At 45.2% G+C, this 20,766-nt stretch overlaps 1 protein-coding gene across 1 annotated transcript; it reads right to left on the reverse strand.

Moving 5' to 3' along the window:
- Nucleotides 1-11,285: 11,285 nt before the first annotated feature.
- Nucleotides 11,286-20,411, reverse strand: PPP2CA (protein phosphatase 2 catalytic subunit alpha). Its single transcript, XM_073649591.1, has 7 exons — nucleotides 20,226-20,411; nucleotides 18,039-18,248; nucleotides 17,703-17,876; nucleotides 15,954-16,043; nucleotides 13,430-13,591; nucleotides 13,189-13,307; nucleotides 11,286-12,110 (listed from the first exon to the last, which is right to left on the reverse strand). The coding sequence occupies exons 2-7, from the start codon at nucleotides 18,153-18,155 to the stop codon at nucleotides 12,038-12,040; spliced, it is 735 nt and encodes a 244-aa protein (XP_073505692.1). The 5' UTR covers nucleotides 18,156-18,248; nucleotides 20,226-20,411; the 3' UTR covers nucleotides 11,286-12,037.
- Between the last annotated feature and the right edge of the window lie 355 nt (nucleotides 20,412-20,766).

Below are 20,766 nucleotides of genomic sequence, written 5' to 3' on the forward strand. Positions count from 1 at the left end.
AGCTTCTGGGTAACATACATCACTAGTGGTCTCCAAGAAAATGGCGGCAAAACCGGATATAGGAGATGAATCTAGGGCACGTTACCTGTGCGCCTGTGGGATTCTACCTCATGCGCCAAGGCAGGGTGCTGCCGAAGTGACAGCCTATCAGAGGGACTAACCGAGATGACAGCCAATAAGGAGGCAGAACGCCTATTACGTAAAGGAACTACAGCCAATGAAGGCGTGGCGCCGACTAGTATCCAGGGAAGCAGCTGGGTTCTCGCCTGGCAACAGTCGTCAGGAGTGTGGAGTCAGAGCATTGTCACTGTCAATGGCAGAAGCCTAGAGACGCAGAGGGCGCGCGGGAGCGGGGTTAACTCCGTAATGGCCGGCTGCTGTGCAGGAGCCATAGCCCACTGTAGTCACAGATGTGGCCGCACGAGGCGCTGCACCACAGTCTGGATTATTTGCGAACAGCCATTCAATTCATTTACATTTTGTTATGACACGAATATTGAAAATAGGCTATTTCTAAGTTTTTCTTTGTATTGTACACTGTTCTGGTCACAGCCGCTTGGGCTGACGGAGTCTCCGGGCTGTCACGGTCGGACGATTCCTCATGTGGTCGAGTTTTGTGTTTTCTGGCAAGTAATAAAATAGTTTTCTATCACTGGACTTTCCCTTTTTCCTTTATTTTTTGCATGGGATCATCAGACGTATAATGCTTTTGTTTTGTCTTTTTTTCTACTATTGCTCATTTTTACCTCTGTAACTGGGACATGCATAGGAGCCCTGGTTACAGGGGAAAACCTCCAGCGTCGGTGCCAGCTCACAGGCAGCGCGATCAGTGTCTGCGGGGTCAGTGCTGGGAGACGCCCTGTGGTCGGCAGTGCCAGTGCTTCTGTACCCCGCCTAGAACACAGGAAGGGACTGAAGACCTGCCCCCGGCGTCCCCCGACACTTCCCAAATGACCCCAGACCTGCTGCATGTACAGTAACCCCGGGTTGGTCCTTATAGGGTTAATGCTTTTCTTCAAGCACTCTGTAGCAATTTTTCTCAAATTGTCATATAAAATATGTGAAAAATTACATAAAGGGAACCAGTCACCCCCATCCTTGACCCATCCTCTCTGTCTCGCTATCGCCCCATCTCACTTCTCCCCTATGCCTCCAAACTACTGGAACAACGCGTCCATTCTGAGCTGTCCTCCCACCTCTCCTCCTGCTCCCTCTTTGACCACTTACAATCTGACTTCCGTCCGCATCACTCCACTGAAACTGCCCTGACTAAAGTCACCAATGACTTACAGCCAAATCCAAGCGACACTACTCTGTCCTCCTCCTCCTGGACCTGTCCTCAGCATTTGACACATTGGACCAATCCCTCTTACTACAGATTCTCTCATCTCTTGGCATCACAGACTATGCCCTATCCTGGATCTCCTCATACCGAACAGACCAGACATTTAGCACAGAGGTGTATCTAAATCTTCTAGCACCCGGGGCAAGGATTCAGTTTGGCGCCCCCTCCCCTCAACACATGTGATTTGCACACTTAGTCACATGCCGACGAGCTGCTCTCCATAATTCTCTCTGAGAGAAGCAGGAAGAGAAGCTCGTTGTCACCTGACCATCAGTATGAATATCGCATAAGTGAAGTGAACCTGTAAGCAGAGCTGAATCCTGACAGTGAGTATATTACACACTTTTGGGATTGGACATGCTGCAGGGCTTCATTTTATAATTAAAGGGCTTGTCCAGATTTGAGATCAAAGTCTGCAGTCACTCTATGTGACAGCAGGCTTCTGAATTCTCACAATGCATGCACTGCACACTTTTGGGATTCTCGCTTGCCAGTGGCAAGAGTGGACGGTGATGTCAGCACAAGTATGTGATTTGTATACTTCTGGCCACATTACGATTAGACATGTCCGACCTCGCTCAATTCATTTTTACGTCTAGTCAGCACATGACCGCATGTATGCAAATCGTCGGCACAAGAGATTCCTGACAGTGCGCACTGTGAGAATTCAGACGTCTGCAATCACATAGAATGACTGCAGGCTCATCACCAACCTGGACAACCTCTAATGCTCCTAACATAAATAAAAACATGACAATTAGTCAGTATCACAAAAAACATTTACATCCAGGTACCTGATAGATGATGTAATGTTGTCTCTGGAGTCCTTCTCTTTCTTCCTCTTGTCCTAACTCCTTGATGACTTTTTTCATCCACAGCTCATCTCTGCAGACTTCTTTCCTGGTCTTCTGCAGCACATCCCCACATGATGCCCTTAAAGATAGCAGTGTCATTATAATGCTCCTGAATAAAAATATCTGCTCTACGCTGAGATCCTGAATAAATAATTGCCCCTCACTATATTCCCTGCACAAAATATGACTCCCACATTGTCCCTCTTATGGTACATGTGCTCCACACCGCCCTTTCCTCATCATACTGGACCCCCTTTTCACACTGTCCTCTCACACGGTGTCCCCCTAGAGGACCCAGTCTGTATACTGTGCCCCATCATCACACTCCCCCTCCTTGGTATACTATCCCCTCCTGGCTGTGCCCTTACACTGTCCTGCCATGCTACCTCACCACACTACTCAGTCTCTATTCTGTGCCCACTCACATTTTCTACCCATACTATCTCCTCACATATTTACCCGTCGCTCTCCATACTTCCTCCTCACATATCCCCCCCCGACTCCCCATACTGTGTCCGCACACTTCCCATCACCCTTGCTTCCCATACTGTATCCGCACACATTGTTTCCCTCACTCCCCATACAGTGTCGGCACCCACCCCCCACTCGCTCCCCACAGAGTAAGTCTCATCCCTCCACACAGAATATATCCCCCCTCCACACTGAATAAATCCCCCTCCAAACTGAATAAATCCGCCCTCCACGCTGAATAAATGCCCCCTCCACACTGAATAAATCCCCCCTCACCATGCCTCCACGCTGAAAATCCCCCCTCCATGCTCAATAAATCCCCCCTCCACTATGAATAAATCTCGCCCCCCATACTGAATAAATCCCTCCCTCCACACTGAATAAATCCGCCTCTGCATACTGAATAAATCCCCCCACGCTGAATCTTCGGTGTCTTCAGCTCCACAGACGCAGGAGCACTTACTGCCAATGCTGTTCTCTCTTCTGGACGTCAGCGAGTGACGTCAGCAACGTGATCACTTGACCTGATGTCGGTGCTGAGATCACTCTGAGCCGATGGTCACAGCTTCAATTTTACTCGCGTCTGAAAGAGGCGCGAGTACAATTGAACGCTGTGAGCCTGCACGCTCTGTGAGCCGGCTGTCAGATTGACAGCTGGCTCAGAGAACGGCCAACTCCTAGTCCAGGGGGCGGCAGAATGCAGCCGCCGGGGAAGATACCTTGGACCACCGAATTAGGCAGCCCGACTGCGCCCCCCTACCGACTGTGCCCGCTGCCTGCCCCCTTGATACGCCTCTGATTCAGCGTCTCCCATTCACACACCACCTCCTCATCTTAGCCACTATCTGTCAGTGTCCCCAAAGGTTCAGTTCTAGGACCCCTGCTCTTCTCCAGCTATACCTTCGGCCTGGGACAGCTCATAGAGTCTCACGGCTTTCAGTATCATCTCTTTGCTGATGACACACAGATGTTCCTCTCTGGACCTGATATCACCTCTTTACTAACCAGAATCCCACAATGTCTGTCCGCTATTTCATCCTTCTTCTCAACTAGATTTCTAAAAGTTAACATGGATAAAACTGAATTCATCATGTTTTCACCATCTCACTCAACCCCCTCATCTGACCTATCTATCAAAGTAAATGGCTGCCCACTTTCCCCAGTCCCGCTAGCTCACTGCCTCGGGGTAACCCTGGATTCTAATCTCTCCTTCAAACCACATATCCAAGCCCTTTCCAATTCTTGCCGACTGCAACTCAAAAATATCTCCCGGATCCGCACATTCCTCAACCATGAATCTGCAAAAACACTAGTGCACACCCTCATCATCTCCCACCTCGACTGACTACTGCAACCTCCTGCTTTGTGGCCTCCCCTCTAACACGCTTGCACCCCTCCAATCTATCCTAAACTCTGCTGTCTAACTAATCCACTTATCCCTACGCTATTCCCCCGCCTCTCCCCTCTGTCAATCCCTCCACTGGCTCCCCATTGCCCAGAGACTCCAGTTCATACATCCATACATCTGTGACCTAGTCTCCCGGTACTTACCTGCACGCAACCTGCAATCCTCACAAGATCTCCTTCTCTACTCCCCTTTTATCTTCTCGTCCCACAATAGCATACAAGATTTTTCCTGTGCATCTGCCCTACTCTGGAATTCTCTACCCCAACACATCAGACTCTCGCCTACCGTGGAAACCTTTAAATGGAACCTGAAGACCCACCTCTTCCGACAAGCCTACAACCTACAGTAAGCCTTGTTCCACCATACCGCTGCATGACCAGCGCTAACCCGACCTACTATATCATCACCCACCCCTTGTAGACTGTGAGCCCTCACGGGCAGGGTCCTTTCTCCTCCTGTACCAGTTGGTGACCCCTTTTCACATGTAAAGTGCCATGGAATAAATGGCACTATAATAATAAATAATAATAACATGACAGCTGACACCCGGCTCTCATTGCCAAGAGTGGTGCTTGTTTAACCCACGAAATGCTGCGATCAATATTGATGGCAGCGTTTAGAAGGCAGGGGAGAGAGGGGGCTCCCTTTCCCCCCCGTTCAGCTCCCCCACGACGTTATCCTTGTTGAGTGTGTCAATGACTGCCTTCTGGACATCTGTCAAGTCAACAGTCTTCCCCATGATTGTGGAGCCTACTGAAACAGACTAAGGGACCTTTTTAAACGCTTAGGAAGCCTTTGCAGGTGTTTTTTGGTAATTATTTTAATTTACTGAGATGATGACTTTTGTGTTTTCATTGGCTGTAAGCCATAATCATCAACAGAAATAAACACTTGAAATAGGTCATGCTGTTTGTAATGACTCTATATTATATATGAGTTTCACTCTTTGTATTGAAGAACTGAAATAAATCAACTTTTTGATGATATTCTAATTTAGTGAGATGCACCTGTGTTACGAATCCGGGTGGTGGAACCTCTGTGCTGTGATGCAAGGAGGGACCAGAGGGGCGTAACTAAGTGCCTACCCGGACCGACCCTGGCCACACGGCGGCTTAGTAGACTCCGTGAACCAGTGAGCGACCGGGAAGGTGAACCAAGTGCCACTCTGGGACCGACCTTGTGTGAGAGCAGGCAACTACCACGGGTCAGATGGCTGAAGCTGACAGGTACATCAGATGACCAGCATATAAAGAGAAATTGTACAGGGGCCCACCAGAAGATTCTCCTGTGGGCCAGTCCAAGCCTGTCTGAATCCATGTCTTCCAATTGAGATATAATCACCAACTAATCATGGGTTAAAGCATCAGCCATAGGTGAACCACTTCCACAATCTGTATATGTAAGTTACAGTTTGATGGCTTCATGTTTATAATAGGGCTCTGCAATTTTTCGGTCCAGGCTGTCGTCGTCACATTGTAAGGGTAAGTGCCCACGATGCAGAGTTTTTGCCTCTCCCTGGCAGAAAAAACGCATGCAGATTTACATGCGTTTTTTTTCTGCCAGGGAGAAGCGTTTTTTCGCATGTGTTTTTTCAAGCGCTTTTCCAAGCGATTTTGCGCATCACTTGGAAAGTGCTTGACAACTTGGTCACACAATATAAATCCATGCAAACAGCATATATAGTGTGACCAACTTAGATGCTTTAAATGCTGCATCTATAGTATAAAAAAAAAAAAAAAAAAAAAAAAACCTGTATACTCAGATCAGCTGATTAAATGACGTCACCGCAGATTCTGCCAGTACACCGTGGGACGCCGAGGAGAGAGGATTGCCGCCGCAGGGAGAAGACTGGAGAGGTGAGTATACAGGTTTTGTTTATTTTTAACTTTTTTATTTCTTTTTTTCACCGCGTGGGTGAAAAAAAGTTGTAGTCTCCTCTTCATCCCAGGTACCACACGCACCGCGATCACGCCGCAAATTCGCGGCCATTGAATTTAATTATTAATATACCTGCGGGTTTGCTGCGTTTCAATGTTCCTAAATGGCCGCGAATTTGTGGCATAATTACGGTAGAAATGGTCATGCTGCGTTTTGCAACGCAATGAGAATTCGGCGCACTAATTAGCGCATCATGTGAACAGCACATCCGAATTCACATTGCTTTGCATGGCAGACTGTTTTACAAGCGTTTTCGCGGCCGTAAAAACGCTACAAGAACGCTACGTGGGCACATAAAGAAGACTGACATTTTCCCTAAAAAGGAAGCTAACAATACTGGTAGCCAATAATATAAACTTTACTTTAGAATGCAATTGACTGAAACACATTCGCGACCCCTGGTCCTGCCGGCATTCTGTTTCAAACATCTGAAATTTAGTCGGATGAATTTGTTAAACCTAAATCCATTCCAAAAATCATGCTTTGTAGCGAGCAGTTTCCAGTTTAGTGAATGTACTTATGGTTGGGAGATCAACACAACAGCCGCGTGGGAGGTGAAGCATTAAACACTCTTCCTGGGGCTGAAAAATGAGGCCAAACAGGTCTAGAGAAAAAAACCGTCTATTCAGGTCCTAAACTGCCTTTATTATAGTTGGTGCTTTTTCGGCTTTGCCTTCACATCGTCAGGGGGCCCAATCCATCATTTATTGAAGTCATGGGTTTTTTTTGTTTGTTTTGTGTGATATTTGCTGACATTTGTTGCCCCAAATCTTTCAAAATGGTGCACGTGGTTTATAAATTTGAAACCAATTCAAAAATGCTTTTTATTTTGTATTTGACCAGTTTTTGCGACATTTTAACACCAAAATTCACAAATTCTTTAAAAAGTCCCAAAAATGCATCAAATCGAAAACGCCCCCACAGAAATGACTCAAGGACAGGACTGGAGCGAGAGGTACCAAAAAAACACAACATTTGGTCAAAGTTGCATTTCATCAATCGGTCTACAACATTTAGATAAGCAAAACTGTTGAAGAATAAAAAAACGACTTATAAAGAAAGACAATTTAAAAAGTGTCGCAAAACATAAAGGGCCCAAGCATTAAGGGGCTTTGTACACACCAGCCTTAGGCCATGTTCCCTCCTTCAGTATTTGGTCAGTATTTTACCTCAGTATTTATAAACCAGGAGTGGCTGATAAATACGAGTGGTGACGTGTTTCCATTATACTTTTCCTCTGATTGTTCCACTCCTGGTTTTGGCTTAAAAATACTGAGTTAAAATACTGACCAAATACTGAATATGTGAACATGGCCTTAATGAAGGGCTTGCTGGAGTGCAAATTTGTTAAGAAGAGCATTAAACTTAATGAATTTGGTGCATGGTCTCAGTGGCGTGCACCTTCATGCGCCTCACCAGAAATGCTATTCTAGTCATAGTCTGGAGTAGCCTTTCTGGCATAAGAAACCCTGGCACTTTTGATAAATTTGACGGGCAGGTGTAGCCACGCCTCATCTCTTCTCCAGCTTTTCCCATTTTAGCATGAAAATGGCAAAAGTCCCAACATTTTTGTGCAAGTCTGCATTGTATAAAAAGTTGAGACTTTTCAAAGTGTTTTTACGCCAGTTTTCTGGTGTCAAAGCGTTGATTAATCAGGGCCCTAGAAAATAAGGTGCAAATAGTAAAGCCACTGAAAAAGAAACAGCAACGATGAATCAGGGCCATAGAGTTTCATTAGAAGACTGCCGGTGCCACCACCAAAGGCCCCATATAGTCAGGGCTGTGGAGTCGGTAAGCCAAACCTCCGACTCCTCAATTTCCATGACTCCGACTCCCTCATACGCGGCTCATGTGTAAGTGATAAATTTACTGTAGCACAGATTCATCTCAGCTAAAAGTCTAGACCCTTAGATCAGGAATAGGACAGACATTTATAGGACATTTCATAACTTTCCCAAATTCTTATGAAAAAATAATCCCCACAAACTGCATTGAACTACTGTACCCAATTTATTATATATTTTAGGAGTCAGTTGGTCCATTTTATACTGACTCCGACTCCACAGTCCTGCATATAGTAACAGTCTTTTTGTTGGGCTGTAGTCCATGTAGATCCTGACCCCACGTAATAATGAGGCGTTATACTTAAAGATCTAAATTATAAAAGCAAATTACTACTACTACAGCTTTAACTTTCCATTTCATGATTTGCATTGCAACATTTAAATGCGTTTTTATTGCTGAATCTCTTGGGGGCATATTTGTGTAAAAGAGCCCGTTAAAAAAAAAAAAAAAAAAAAAATGAAAAGCAAAAGGGGACATCACACATGTGAGCAGATCTCCCCCACATTACTGCCATTGTAATGTGAGCTAGCAGTACACTAGCTTTTCACCGCAAATTTTAACAGCAGATCTCCCTAGTGTTTAAGGCTGTGTTCACACGATGCGTATTTCATGCGTTTCCGCAGTTGCGTAAACGCCGCGGAAACGCATGAAAAACGCATGGTAGAAGGGAAGCAATGTTCCCCAATGGAAATCCGCATGTGCTGTGCCCATGATGCGGATTTTTCCGCAGCGTTAACGCTGCGGTCAAAAATCCGCAGCATGTCAATTAATTTTGCGGAAACGCAGCGATTTCGCCGCCATTGACTTGCATTAGAACGCGCCAATTCCGCAAGACAGCATTTGTACTTGCGTAATTGGTGCGTTCTAATGTGCGGATGGTACCCGGGTGTGGAGGAGAGGAGAGTCTCATCCACACCCAGGTACCATTAAAAAAGCTGTAAAAAGAAGAATAAAATAAAAAATAAATGTATTCTTACCATCTGTCGGCCCGCGCAGCGCTCCCGCTTGGTTCCCGGCACTTGCAGTGAGTTGTAGGACCTGCGGTGACGTCAGAGTCATGTGACGGGTCACGTGACGCTGACGTCGGCAGGTCTTTCAATTCAAAGTTGCCGGCGAGGGAGAACAGATTGAGCAGGACAGCGCGGGCCATCAGAGGTAAGTATATACACTCTCTCGGGTCACACTGTATAAATCCATGCTGTTTGCATGGATTTATATAGTGTGACCTAGTTATCAAGCACTTTCCAGGTGATTCTAACATCGCCTGGAAAGCGCTTGTGAATCTGCATGCGGAAACGCATGTGAATCTGCATGTGGATCCGCATGTATTCTGCAGGAAAAACGCATGCACAATCTGCATGCGTTTTTTCTGCCAGGGAGATGCAGAAATGATGCAGAAATTTTCTGCTTCATTTCTGCATCGTGTGCACATAGCCTAAAAGTGGAAAATATCAAACCCTTTTCCATTAAAAACAAATGCAAGAGAATCTGGCTGATTATGACATCACTTGACTGAAGAGCTGAGTGTCTGTGCTCCGATGGTCTTGCATGAGATAATTGCAGCACAGGTGCGGAGGAGACGGGGAAAGTTGGCGTCCGATGTTTCACGTGCCCCCTTAGACTTGTGTGGGTGTGCGTGATCCGATTCTCGCTTGTACTTGCTGCGATTGTTTTCTCAGGCTGAATCGGCACTGCACCGTGGCATATCATTGGGCCGAGTGCCATCTGATAAAACCAATAGTCACCAGTGCTGCTCATGTCAGGGGCTGGGCACGGCCCAGTCTCCCCTGCGCACAGCCGGTGCAGGGACAGCCCAGCCCCTGACATGAGCAGCACTGGTGACTATTGGTTTCAGGAAGGGGGCAGAGGCTGTGGCACTGACTGCAGCCTCTGCCCCTGATGCTTCGAGTATCCCAGCATGCACTGGTGACAAAGCAAATAGTAATCAGACTGGAAATAGAAAAAAAAATAAAATACACTAGCCATTAGTGTAGTTAGGGAATTTTTAAAGCAAATGTGTTAGTCCCATAATCTAAGCTATTTTCTAAGTAGATCAGGAGTTAGGAGGTAAATTACTTTGCCTTCGGACCACTGCTTTAAACACAGTATACACTGATGCCATCCATGTGCTGTACTGGTTTTTCAAGGACCCATAGACTTGTATTGGCCCTTGTCAGCAGTGCGGCCAGAAAAAAACCCAAAGACATGTCTAAATGAAGTTATGTATGGACACAATCAGTGAAACAAAACACGGACATGTGAATAGCACCATTGATTATAATGGGTAAGCGTTATATCTCCGAAAAAGACGACCCCAGATGTGTACAAGGACGTCTGAATGAGGCTGAAGGTCATTGAACTGCTCAGCCATGTCAGAGGTGCAGAGGACTCCTTTCTTTGGTCACATTGTGCAGATACATGGGGGATTCATAAGTCAGCAGTCACACAGTCACTGCAATCTTATCACTTTTGACCAGACAGCCCAGAAAATAGTGTATGTAACCTAAACATTAGAAATCCTTCGCATCTCCTCAGCTCGTTTCTAAAAGGTACATTTTGACAATGTGTGGAGAACACACGGCTCGGATGACTCCTGTAGTGCGTCACTCATGTTCATTCCCCACCTGTTGCTTTTTACTGAGAGAAGACACAGGGCACTTTTTCCTGCAGCACTTCAGGCAAACTGAACAGATCCGGCACAAAAAACCCTTCCGGTGGTGCTCTTGTTGGTCTGTAGATGGCAGCAGTGGGGCATGGTGTTTGTACCAGCTGCCTTTTCAGAGGACCTGGATGATACCCAGAACTGTAGTAATACTCCGCAAAATCCACAAAGTTTGTTTAAGATTTTGACTTCCCCATTGAACTCTGCTTTTGGGCCAATTGCAGATTCCCCCATTATCACATTTGGTAAATTTTCATCCAATGAACTGCTACTGCTTGGGTATGTTCACATTGAGCATTCGCAGCGTTGTTTCACAGCAGCAATGAAGTGAATGCAATTCCTGAAAGCTCATCCACATGCTGCTTATTTATTTTCTTGGTTAAATCTGCAGGATGTAAATTTTCACCAATGCATAAAGCTGCAACTAAACACGTAAGTGTGCACTATGCGGAGTCATTCCTGCCAAGGGACTGCATTTTTAGTGCAAATAAATCCACTGCAGACAAGTGTGAACTTATCCCTATACACAATAGAGGTTCTACCTTAGTGGAAAACAGCAGTGTAAATGCTACGTGTGAACAAGCCATTATCCTGCAGGCAGAAATATAAGATGCCATGTAAATGAAGTATCACATATGTGCTGCAGGGAGATAAAAAAAAAAAAAAGGTACACTTTAGGTTCCTGGAGCCCATTTACAGTTCCAATACAGTGTCTTTGCTTTTTTCGTGTAGAAGTAACAAATTAAGCTTCACATTATTAAGTACTTTGTTCACAAGTTTATTATGAAAAAAAAAGAAAAAAAAAAAAAAACATTGCCGCCTTGGATTGCAATGGTAACAGAAAGATCTGTCAAAACTAACCTAAAACAATGAAGAGTGACAAAAATAATGCAGATTGGAACAAAAAAAACATGGCTGGGCATAGGTGGAAATAGACAAAAAAAAAAAAAAAAAAAATTAGATTGTTTTCCCTGAAAATGAACACATTTCTGAAGTCACAGAAGAGGCAATGAAGGCCTTGGTACTTATTCTTTAAAGGTCCTTAAATCCCTTCACACTGATGGAGGAAGCCCCAAAAGGCTGCAGCCCCCCACCCCCCCCAGAGAGCTAAAGGGTTTTCCAGACTGTCTATCCTTATCTACAATCATGCCAAGTAAAGCTATTGCTAAATGGAGTTAAAATTGGATTCACGAGGCGTTAATGTTTACATCATAATTTTGTCGAAGTCTGAGAAAGCAAAAAGGAACTACAAGTAGTGCTATGCCAGAAAACTGGGATTGGGTTTCCTTGACAGACAGACATGTCACTTCAGCATGCAATGAACGGGTCTTTTCTAATGTGGTCACGGGCTGTTGAGATGAGAGGCTTTGCTTTTGTATATGGCACATCTTTTGGTCCATTTGAGAACAGTACGTGTGACAAATGCTCTCTCCTGACTGAAGTTACTGCTCCTCTTCTTGGCTCCCAGGTCATAATCCTGATTGTGGCAATACTGTACAAGTGTAAAATTCCATTTAAAGGAAGTAGTCTGGGGTGCGGCGAGTCACATGTGGTTCTCCTCTACGAGGTGCTGGGTCAAACTGCAAGCTGGGGGGGGGAATAAAAAGGTGTCACAATTAACAGCAAAACCAGAGAAGTACTGTATCCAAGACATCACACGGTGCTGACCAATCATACAAAGTGCAAATCCATGCTTAGCAAGAGGCTAGTCACAATGGCCACAACAGATCCACAGGCCTCTAGTCCAGCAGCCACATTATGGGCCATGACCACAAGACCAGAGCCCTTAGAACCTCCTATGAACTGTGCCTTCCTCCAGGAATTCTCATTACTTGGCCACTACGAGGTCTTGACTAATCACCTCATGGCTGCCTTCTAATGAAAAGTGCCACTGGGGATACCACCAGTAAGGCAAGGTTCACATTGCTCTGGATTACTCACATGGCCAGAGTCCTGCGGATCCATTTGTCCAACTATCACACAATTTAGGAGATAAATTTATCATTGATGAGGGTTTCACCAATGATCACCAGAAAAGGGGTCTTGTGTCCCGTTTGCAATGGTCAACATGCACACTAACTTACATTATGGCAGATAGTCAAACACAATGACGTGGCAGTGTGCATGTACAACTTTGTTGTGTAACTGTACCATATGTCAATGTCGCCCCCCCCCTCCTTAAAATATATGCTTGCATCCTGAGACATTAAGGGTATGTGCGCACGATCAGGATTTGCTTGCAGAAATTTCTGCACCTCTCGGCAAGAAAAATGCTGTGGAAACTCCACGCGTTTGGTGCTTTTCTTTTTTTCATTTACACGGGTTTGAGTTTTTGCCATGCGTTTTTTCCAATCAATTGTATAAGAAAAACTCAGACAAAAACGCACAAAGAACGGACATGCTGCTTCTTTTGCCACACAAGAACTACCTGATCATGTGCACAGATCTTCCAAAGCCCCATAGAAAATGCTGGGATAAGGTTTGCAATGCGGTTTTTGGGGTGCACAAATTTGCTGCAACAAAAACGCATAAAAAAAAAAAAAAAAGGACTGTGTGCACATACCCTAAGGACTACCAACATGACTTGTAAAGAGTCAAGTCTGCTCAATATTATAGCATATGTAAAAGGCATACAAGGATTTTTTCTGTAGATTGTCATACTTACAATGAATATTTCAGAGTGTCGTCAAGTTCCATTATGGCAGCCTGGTTACCACAGCGGTAACAATAATTTGGAGCACTAAAAATAGTCACTACATTCCGGTCATGGCACCAGTTGTATCCCTGAAATCAGACGACAAGTGGTTAGAGCACGTTATGCCAACATGGAAAATAACCAGGAATAAGGCAAAGCAAAGGGCACAAACTAATCTAGGATTCTCTGATGAGGCATTAAATCATTTTACCTCCATCACCAACTGATGGGCTCTAGAAACCAAGGTAAGGCCATTGGCATGATTGAACGTTTCAGAGATGTCTTGTCCAAATGTGTATCCAGCACCTCTAGGAGAAATACCCCAACCACCACGGTCATCTGGATCTGACCATAGCAAATCACACATTGGGCCCTGAAAGAGCAAACGGGAAAAAGGTCAATAGAACATTCACACAAACTGAGAAGACCGACTGTGCCGATTTATAAACTGCAAGGGAAAGGCATATCGTAGGATCGGGCCTATACAGGAGGACTTAGGTTTAACCCCTTCGCGACCTTGGGATTTTCCATTTTTGCATTTTCGTTTTTTGCTCCCCTTGTTCCCAGAGCCATAGCGTTTTTTTATTTTTTGGGCAATATGGCCGTGTGAGGGCTTATTTTTTGTGGGACGAGTTGTACTTTTAAACACCATTACTAGTTTTACCATATTGTTTACGGGAAAAAAATTCAAAGTGCGGTGAAATTGCAAAAAAAAGTGCAATTCGGGTATGTGCACACGATGCAGAAATGAAGCAGAAAATTTCTGCATCTCCCTGGCAGAAAAAAAGCATGCGGATTGTACATGCGTTTTTCCTGTGGAATACATGCGGATTCACATGCGTTTCGGCATGCAGATTGACAAGCGCTTTCCAGGCGATTTTAGCATCACTTGGAAAGTGCTTGACAACTAGGTCACACTATATAAATCCATGCAACCGGCATATATAGTGTGACCCGAGAGAATGTCAAAAAATAAAGCTATACTTACCCTCCGATGGCCCGGCGTGTGCTGCCGCGTTCGTTCCTGGCTGCCGGGATATCGCGAGACACTGCGCTGAAGGGCCTGCGGTCACATGACTGACGTCACCGAAGGTCCTTCAGTCTTGCACGCGAGCAGAGGGAAGGAGACCGGGGGCCGTCAGAAGGTGAATATATCTTTATTTTATTCTTGTTTTACAGCTTTTTAAATGGTACCCGGGTCCGGAGGAGAGTCATCTTCTCCACACTCTGGTACCATCCGCACATTAGAACGCGCCAATAACGCAAGTACAAAGGCAGTCTTGCGGAATTGGCGCGTTCTAATGCAAGTCAATGGCAGTGAAACCGCCGCGTCTATGCAAAAATTGACATGCTGCGGATTTTTGAGCGCAGCATAAACGCTGCGGAAAAATCCACAGCATGGACACAGCACATGCGGATCATCATTGGGGAACATTGCTGCCCTTCTACCATACGTTTTTAATGCGTTTCCGCAGCTGCAAAAACGCCGTGGAAACGCATTAAAAACTCATCGTGTGAACTCAGCCTTCCACAGTTTTTTTTTTCTTCTTTCCACGTTCACTGAATGCCAAAACTGACCGGCCATTATTATTCTCCAGGTCATTACGAGTTCATAGACACCAAACATATATAGGTTCTTTCTTATTTAAGTGGGGGGAAAAAATCCAAAGATTGCTATTAAAAAAAAAGTGCCCTTTTCAGAGACCCGTAGCGTCTCCATTTTTCGGGATCTGGGGCCGGATGAGGGCTTATTTTTTTTTTTTGTGCGCCGGGCTGATGTTTCTATTGATACCATTTTGGGGTAGATACAATGTTTTGATCGCCCGTTATTGCATTTTATTGAAATGTTGCGGTGACCAAAAAAACGTAGTTATGTTTGGAATTTTCTCGCTACGCCGTTTACCGATCGGATTCATTTTTTTATATTGATAGATGGGGTGATTCTGAACGCAGCAATACCAAATTGTGTGTATGTGGGGTTTATTTTTTTATTATTTTATTTTGAATGGGGCAAAAGGGGGGGGTGATTTAAACTTTTATATTTTAATATTTTTAACAACTTTTTTTAAAACTTTTTGCTTGCTTCTAAAGTCTCTATAGGAGACTAAAAGCAGCAACTGTCCGATCGTCTCTGCTACATAGAGGTGATCAGCAGATCACCTCTATGTAGCAGAAATGCTCCTGTGCCGTGAGCACCGACCACTAGGAGGCACTCATAGTAATCTTTACATGACAACCACTGGAGTCTGTTGCAGACCCAGGGTTGTCATGCCCACCCATCAGTGACCTGGGATCACGTGAAGGGGTCACCGATGGGCGGGACTAATGCCACGCTTCCGGCGCGGTGATGTTAAATGCCGCACTCAGATTGACAGCAGCATTTAACATGTTAACAGCCGCGGGTGGATCGTGATTCCACCGGCGGCTGTTGCGGGCACGTCAGCTCACCGCCGGAGCCCTCACTGAACCGGGGGTGATGGCCTGGGGCGTACTAATACGCCCTGGGACAGTAAGGGGTTCACTGTTTATGAGCTAACAGGTGCATCCCTTAAGGAGGGCATCTAACAAGTAGCAGTGAATGACTGAAAAGCGATCAGTATGAATTGTGGTATTTAAAGGGTCAAACTACTTGGCTGTTGTACAATCTGATCTGAATACAGCACACTCATGATGCCATAAAGCACTTCACCCTTTACCACAGAGGGCACATTAGGGAATAGTCTTGTAAAACATACCTCATGTGGGACTTCCTGCAGACGATCAAGTGCGCGGATATGATCCAGTGTGTCTATTGAAGGCGACAATCCACCGTGTAAACAGAAGATCTGTGGATGAAGGACACAATTACAGCACACCATTTCTGGTAAACTCACAGTTTAGTAATACATTATAGTACAGCACCCATTATATGGCCAGACTACCAGTAGGGTTCAAGAGGCGACAGCTTGGGCCAACCATCCTATACTGAAAACGCACCAAGTAGTGGGTTACAGCACCCGTCATACGTTGCACACTGACTGAGGATTATCCAACCACCCATTAATAGAACGGTGACAAACAAGGCAGCACAATAGGAGCGCTCCTACCGCACTGTCCTGTATAGCCAACACTTATAACACTGGAATGGGAGATAAAGACACCCGAAATACAGAAAAGACTGAAGTGATATTTAAACATACCAAAGTGATGTGCGGATTCCAGTAAAAAGTACACTTGACACATACCATAATGAAGTGTCAACCCTTACACTGCACCCTTCACAAAGTCATAAGTACTGCTATAATGTCAAGCATCAGTGATCATTATAAAGGTCTCTTAAACATAGGACTATTATCTTAGCTGCAGCCCACACCAGCTTAAAGGGGTTGTCCAGGAATTGTATACTGATGACCTAACCCTTAGCAATATGAGATGTGGGGGTCTGACACCCTTTGATCAGCTGTGTACAGCTCCAGCAGCAGGCAGATATACAGTGTAGAGTCAGAATAGCACAACTCTGTACACTCTTAATGACCACTCGGTACTGCAGCTCAAATCACAGTCACTTCAATAGGACCTGAGTTACAGAACATAGAGTGTACATAGCCGTGCTATTCTAGCTCCCCAACTAGTGTACATCCAAGGTCGTAGTGTGGGCTGCAAAAAGGATAGGACTTGCATATCGCTGACCTGGCCAACACCTTGATTTGGCAATCTAGATTACAACTACAGACTGCTGAACACTAGCATGCCAACATGAAGCAAGAAGTCCACAGACCGATGCATAGTAAACAGGCGAGTGCAGAGATTAAGACAAGAATCAATAGCAGTTCAGAAGGTTGTCCAACAACCCTCCGATGCAGCACAGGAAGGCGAGGCTGCTTGACTAGAGCAGACCTTTCAGAGGAACGGCCAAATCTCCAATGATCCATCTTCTAGGCATCAAGAACATTTTTCATGATCACGAGCTTAAAGTCGTCAGCTCGTCTGCCCACAGGCAAAGAAGGCTTCATGTGTTATAGGCTCTAAAATGGATATGATTGATCCATTGCAAGCTTCCCTCTGACACATCCATCATGATTCTGTGGGATTTATAGCAGCGCTGTATACTAGTTTAATTAGTAAGCAAGCAAAGAAAAACTAATTGCCTAGAAGAAAATTCAGCTTGCAATTTTTATTAGGACCCCACCACTAGAAGGGACTGTCCCATTAGGGAAACCAATACTAAAGCGCAAGCAAGACTAGCAATCCGCAGACTCCTACAAGTCCAGACTCTAAGTCCAGGAACTTGCAGCAAAAGCTGTGCAGTACATGCTATGGGGGACCGACTAGGACAGCCATATTACCATATAGCCTGCAGTGGTGAGCAAAGCACGTTGAACAGAAGTAGTAAGTAGAAACCCTCTAGAAAAGGATAGTGTTTATGCCTGGACAGGAAACCTTCAGAAAACTTTCACTGCCTATACCTACGCCTAGCTGTATGAGGTAGCCCCTCAGAACCTTACCTGGCCATCCACTAAGGCAGTTAACGGAAGGTAATCAAACAGATCAGTGAAGTATTTCCAGACGTTTGCATTTCCGTATTTTCTTAAACATTCATCATAAAACCCATATACTTGTGTGATCTGCCTGCTTTCATGATTTCCTCTTAGAATAGTGATACGTTCACGATACCGAACCTGGGAAAAAACATTAAAAATGGTTACAAAAGTAGTAACATGTGACCTTCACCAATTCCCTACAAGTCCAGCATGTTGCCAGACCACCTAGAAAACACGGAGGTCAGGTTTCTTAACCTTTGCCTAGTGTGATCACCAGCACAAAGCACAATCTACTCATACCTTTAGTGCGACAAGTAGCGTTACAGTCTCCACCGAGTAGTAGCCTCTATCCACATAGTCTCCCATGAATAAATAATTTGTATCTGGTGATTTGCCACCAATTCTGAACAACTCCATGAGGTCGTGAAACTGTCCATGAACATCTCCGCAAACAGTTACTGGGCATCGGACTTCTTGGACATTTGATTCTTTTGTCAAAATTTCTTTTGCCTGCAAATATAACCTGGTTAATGGGACAGAAACTAAGGCTGATAGCATTAAATCTCAGTTCTTACAAGAGGGAAGAGTGACCAGCAAGAGACAGACCACCATTACAAGATAGTCACTCAGACATTTATAGCAGCCAGTCTAATGGCTCCATGCACCGAGGCTGTTGGGATCGGCTGACAGCCTATACGTATGGTAACCTTCCAACTCTTCTGACAGAAGTATCCGATCCTTGGAATTGGATTGAGTTTTCATCGAATTACTCCTTACCACAATGGTGTTATGTTGCCCATGGTGGTGGTCTTACCAACTAAGCCAATCGTGAACCTTTAGAAATAAAGCTTTTAATGTGCATACCAGGCAGCATGAAGCTCAGTGTTTAGCACTATAGCTATACAGCAGCACGGTCCAAATCCCACCAAGGACAGTATATGCAAGGAGTTTGGATGTTCTCCCCATGTTTGCTCGGGTTTCCTCCGGGTTCTCCAGTTTGCTTCCACACTCCAAAGACATACGGATAGGGAATTTACATTTTGACCATTCATAGGGACAGTGATGATGTCTGTAAAGTGCTTTAGAGTGAGTAAAATAAACGTGCCCTAAATCTACTGCAATATAATTGTGTGTCCTGTGACTTCACATTCAACACAATACCATGGCACAATAGCTGGGTTTTTAGTAGTAAATGTGCAAGACCGTCAGCATTTTACAATGAGAAGTCATGCCAATTCCTAACACACCCCTGAACATGCCCGCTTTATGGGTACACCCTGCCTTCTAGTAACTACAACAGGAATGCCAGGTACGTAATGAAAGCGATCAGGCAACATGCACACTTCAACAGAAAATGTACACTTCCTTTAAAAAGGCAACCCAATCAATCAATTCATGTACCCAAAACCAAGGGCAGCACAAACTAAGCCTGGCTGCACAACTAGGTATGTGACAGGGCCCCATCATGCACCTTTATAAAACCAGTACCGGTATCAGTATGTCATCAGTGTTTTTCTGGTATGGATAAAGAAAAAATGCAAAATATAGAGAAGCTTTGTCAAGTTAATGTTAATCATGGACAGCAGACAGATTGTACACTGATGCCATCCATGTGCTGTACGTGTTTTTCATGGACCCAGTGATTTTAGCATCACTTGGAAAGTGCTTGACAACTTGGTCACACTATATAAATCCATGCAAACAGCATGGATTTATATAGTGTGACCGAGAGAGTGGTAAAAAATAAATCTATACTTACCTTCCGATGGCCCCCGCAGTCTTGCTTCACTCTGTCCTGGCTGCCGGCAGCTCGCGGTACACTGAAGGACCTGCCGTCGTCAGCGTCGTATAACACATCACAACTGACGTCAGCGCAGGTCCTTCAGTCCATCGCGATCTGCCGGCATGAGAGGATGAGCGCATCGGGGGCCATCAGAAGGTAAATATAACATTTTTTATTTTATTCTTCTTTTTTTTTTTTTTTTTTTACAGTTTTCTATGGTACCCGGGGTCCAGAGGAGAGTCTCCTCTAGACCTGGGTACCATTCGCACATTGAACGCATGTATTCCGCATGTGCTTATCTAGTGAAGCGGAATCCATGCGTTCCAATGCAAGTCAATGGCGGCGAAAACGCAGCACTTCCGCAAAATAATTGGTAGTGCTGCGTTTTTTCCGCAATGATAATCTGCAGAGGAAGTTTGGAGACCATGGCAGACCTTCTACCATGCGTTTTTTAAGCATTTCTGCCGCTGCGGAAAGGCATAAAAAAAAGCATCGTGGGCACACAGCCTTAAATGGCCGACTACAAAAATTTTTAAATTTATAATAAATTGGGTACAGTAGTTCAATGCAGTTTGTGGGGAATATTTTTTCATAAGAATTTGGGAAAGTTATGAAATGTCCTATAAATGTCTGTCCTATTCCTGATCTAAGGGTGTAGACTTTTAGCGGAGATTAATCTGTGCTACAGTAAATTTATCACTTACACATGAGCCATGTATGAGGGAGTCGAAGGTTTGGCTTACCGACTCCACAGCCCTGATGACGATGAGCACACTACATGAGCCGCGGCACCACACAACGCACCATGCCGGGCAGAACAGGGCTCATCACAACATACAGAGGCGGCCAGGAGAACATGCCACACCACCCCCTCTTCACACACTACCCCCTTATCAACCCCAGCCCTCATCCACACAGCCCCCTCTCCACACACACACTGCCCCTTCTCTCTCCACACACACACACACACACTGCCCCTTCTCTCTCTCCCCACACACACACACACTGCCCCTTCTCTCTCTCCCCACACACACACACACTGCCCCTTCTCTCTCTCCCCACACACACACACACTGCCCCTTCTCTCTCTCCCCACACACACACACACTGCCCCTTCTCTCTCTCCCCACACACACACACTGCCCCTTCTCTCTCTCCCCACACACACACACACTGCCCCTTCTCTCTCTCCCCACACACACACACACACTGCCCCTTCTCTCTCTCCCCACACACACACACACT

Source organism: Phyllobates terribilis, unplaced genomic scaffold (assembly GCF_046119375.1).
Source record: "Phyllobates terribilis strain yellow unplaced genomic scaffold, ASM4611937v1 Scaffold_10__3_contigs__length_209671492, whole genome shotgun sequence".
Lineage (NCBI taxonomy): Eukaryota > Metazoa > Chordata > Amphibia > Anura > Dendrobatidae > Phyllobates > Phyllobates terribilis.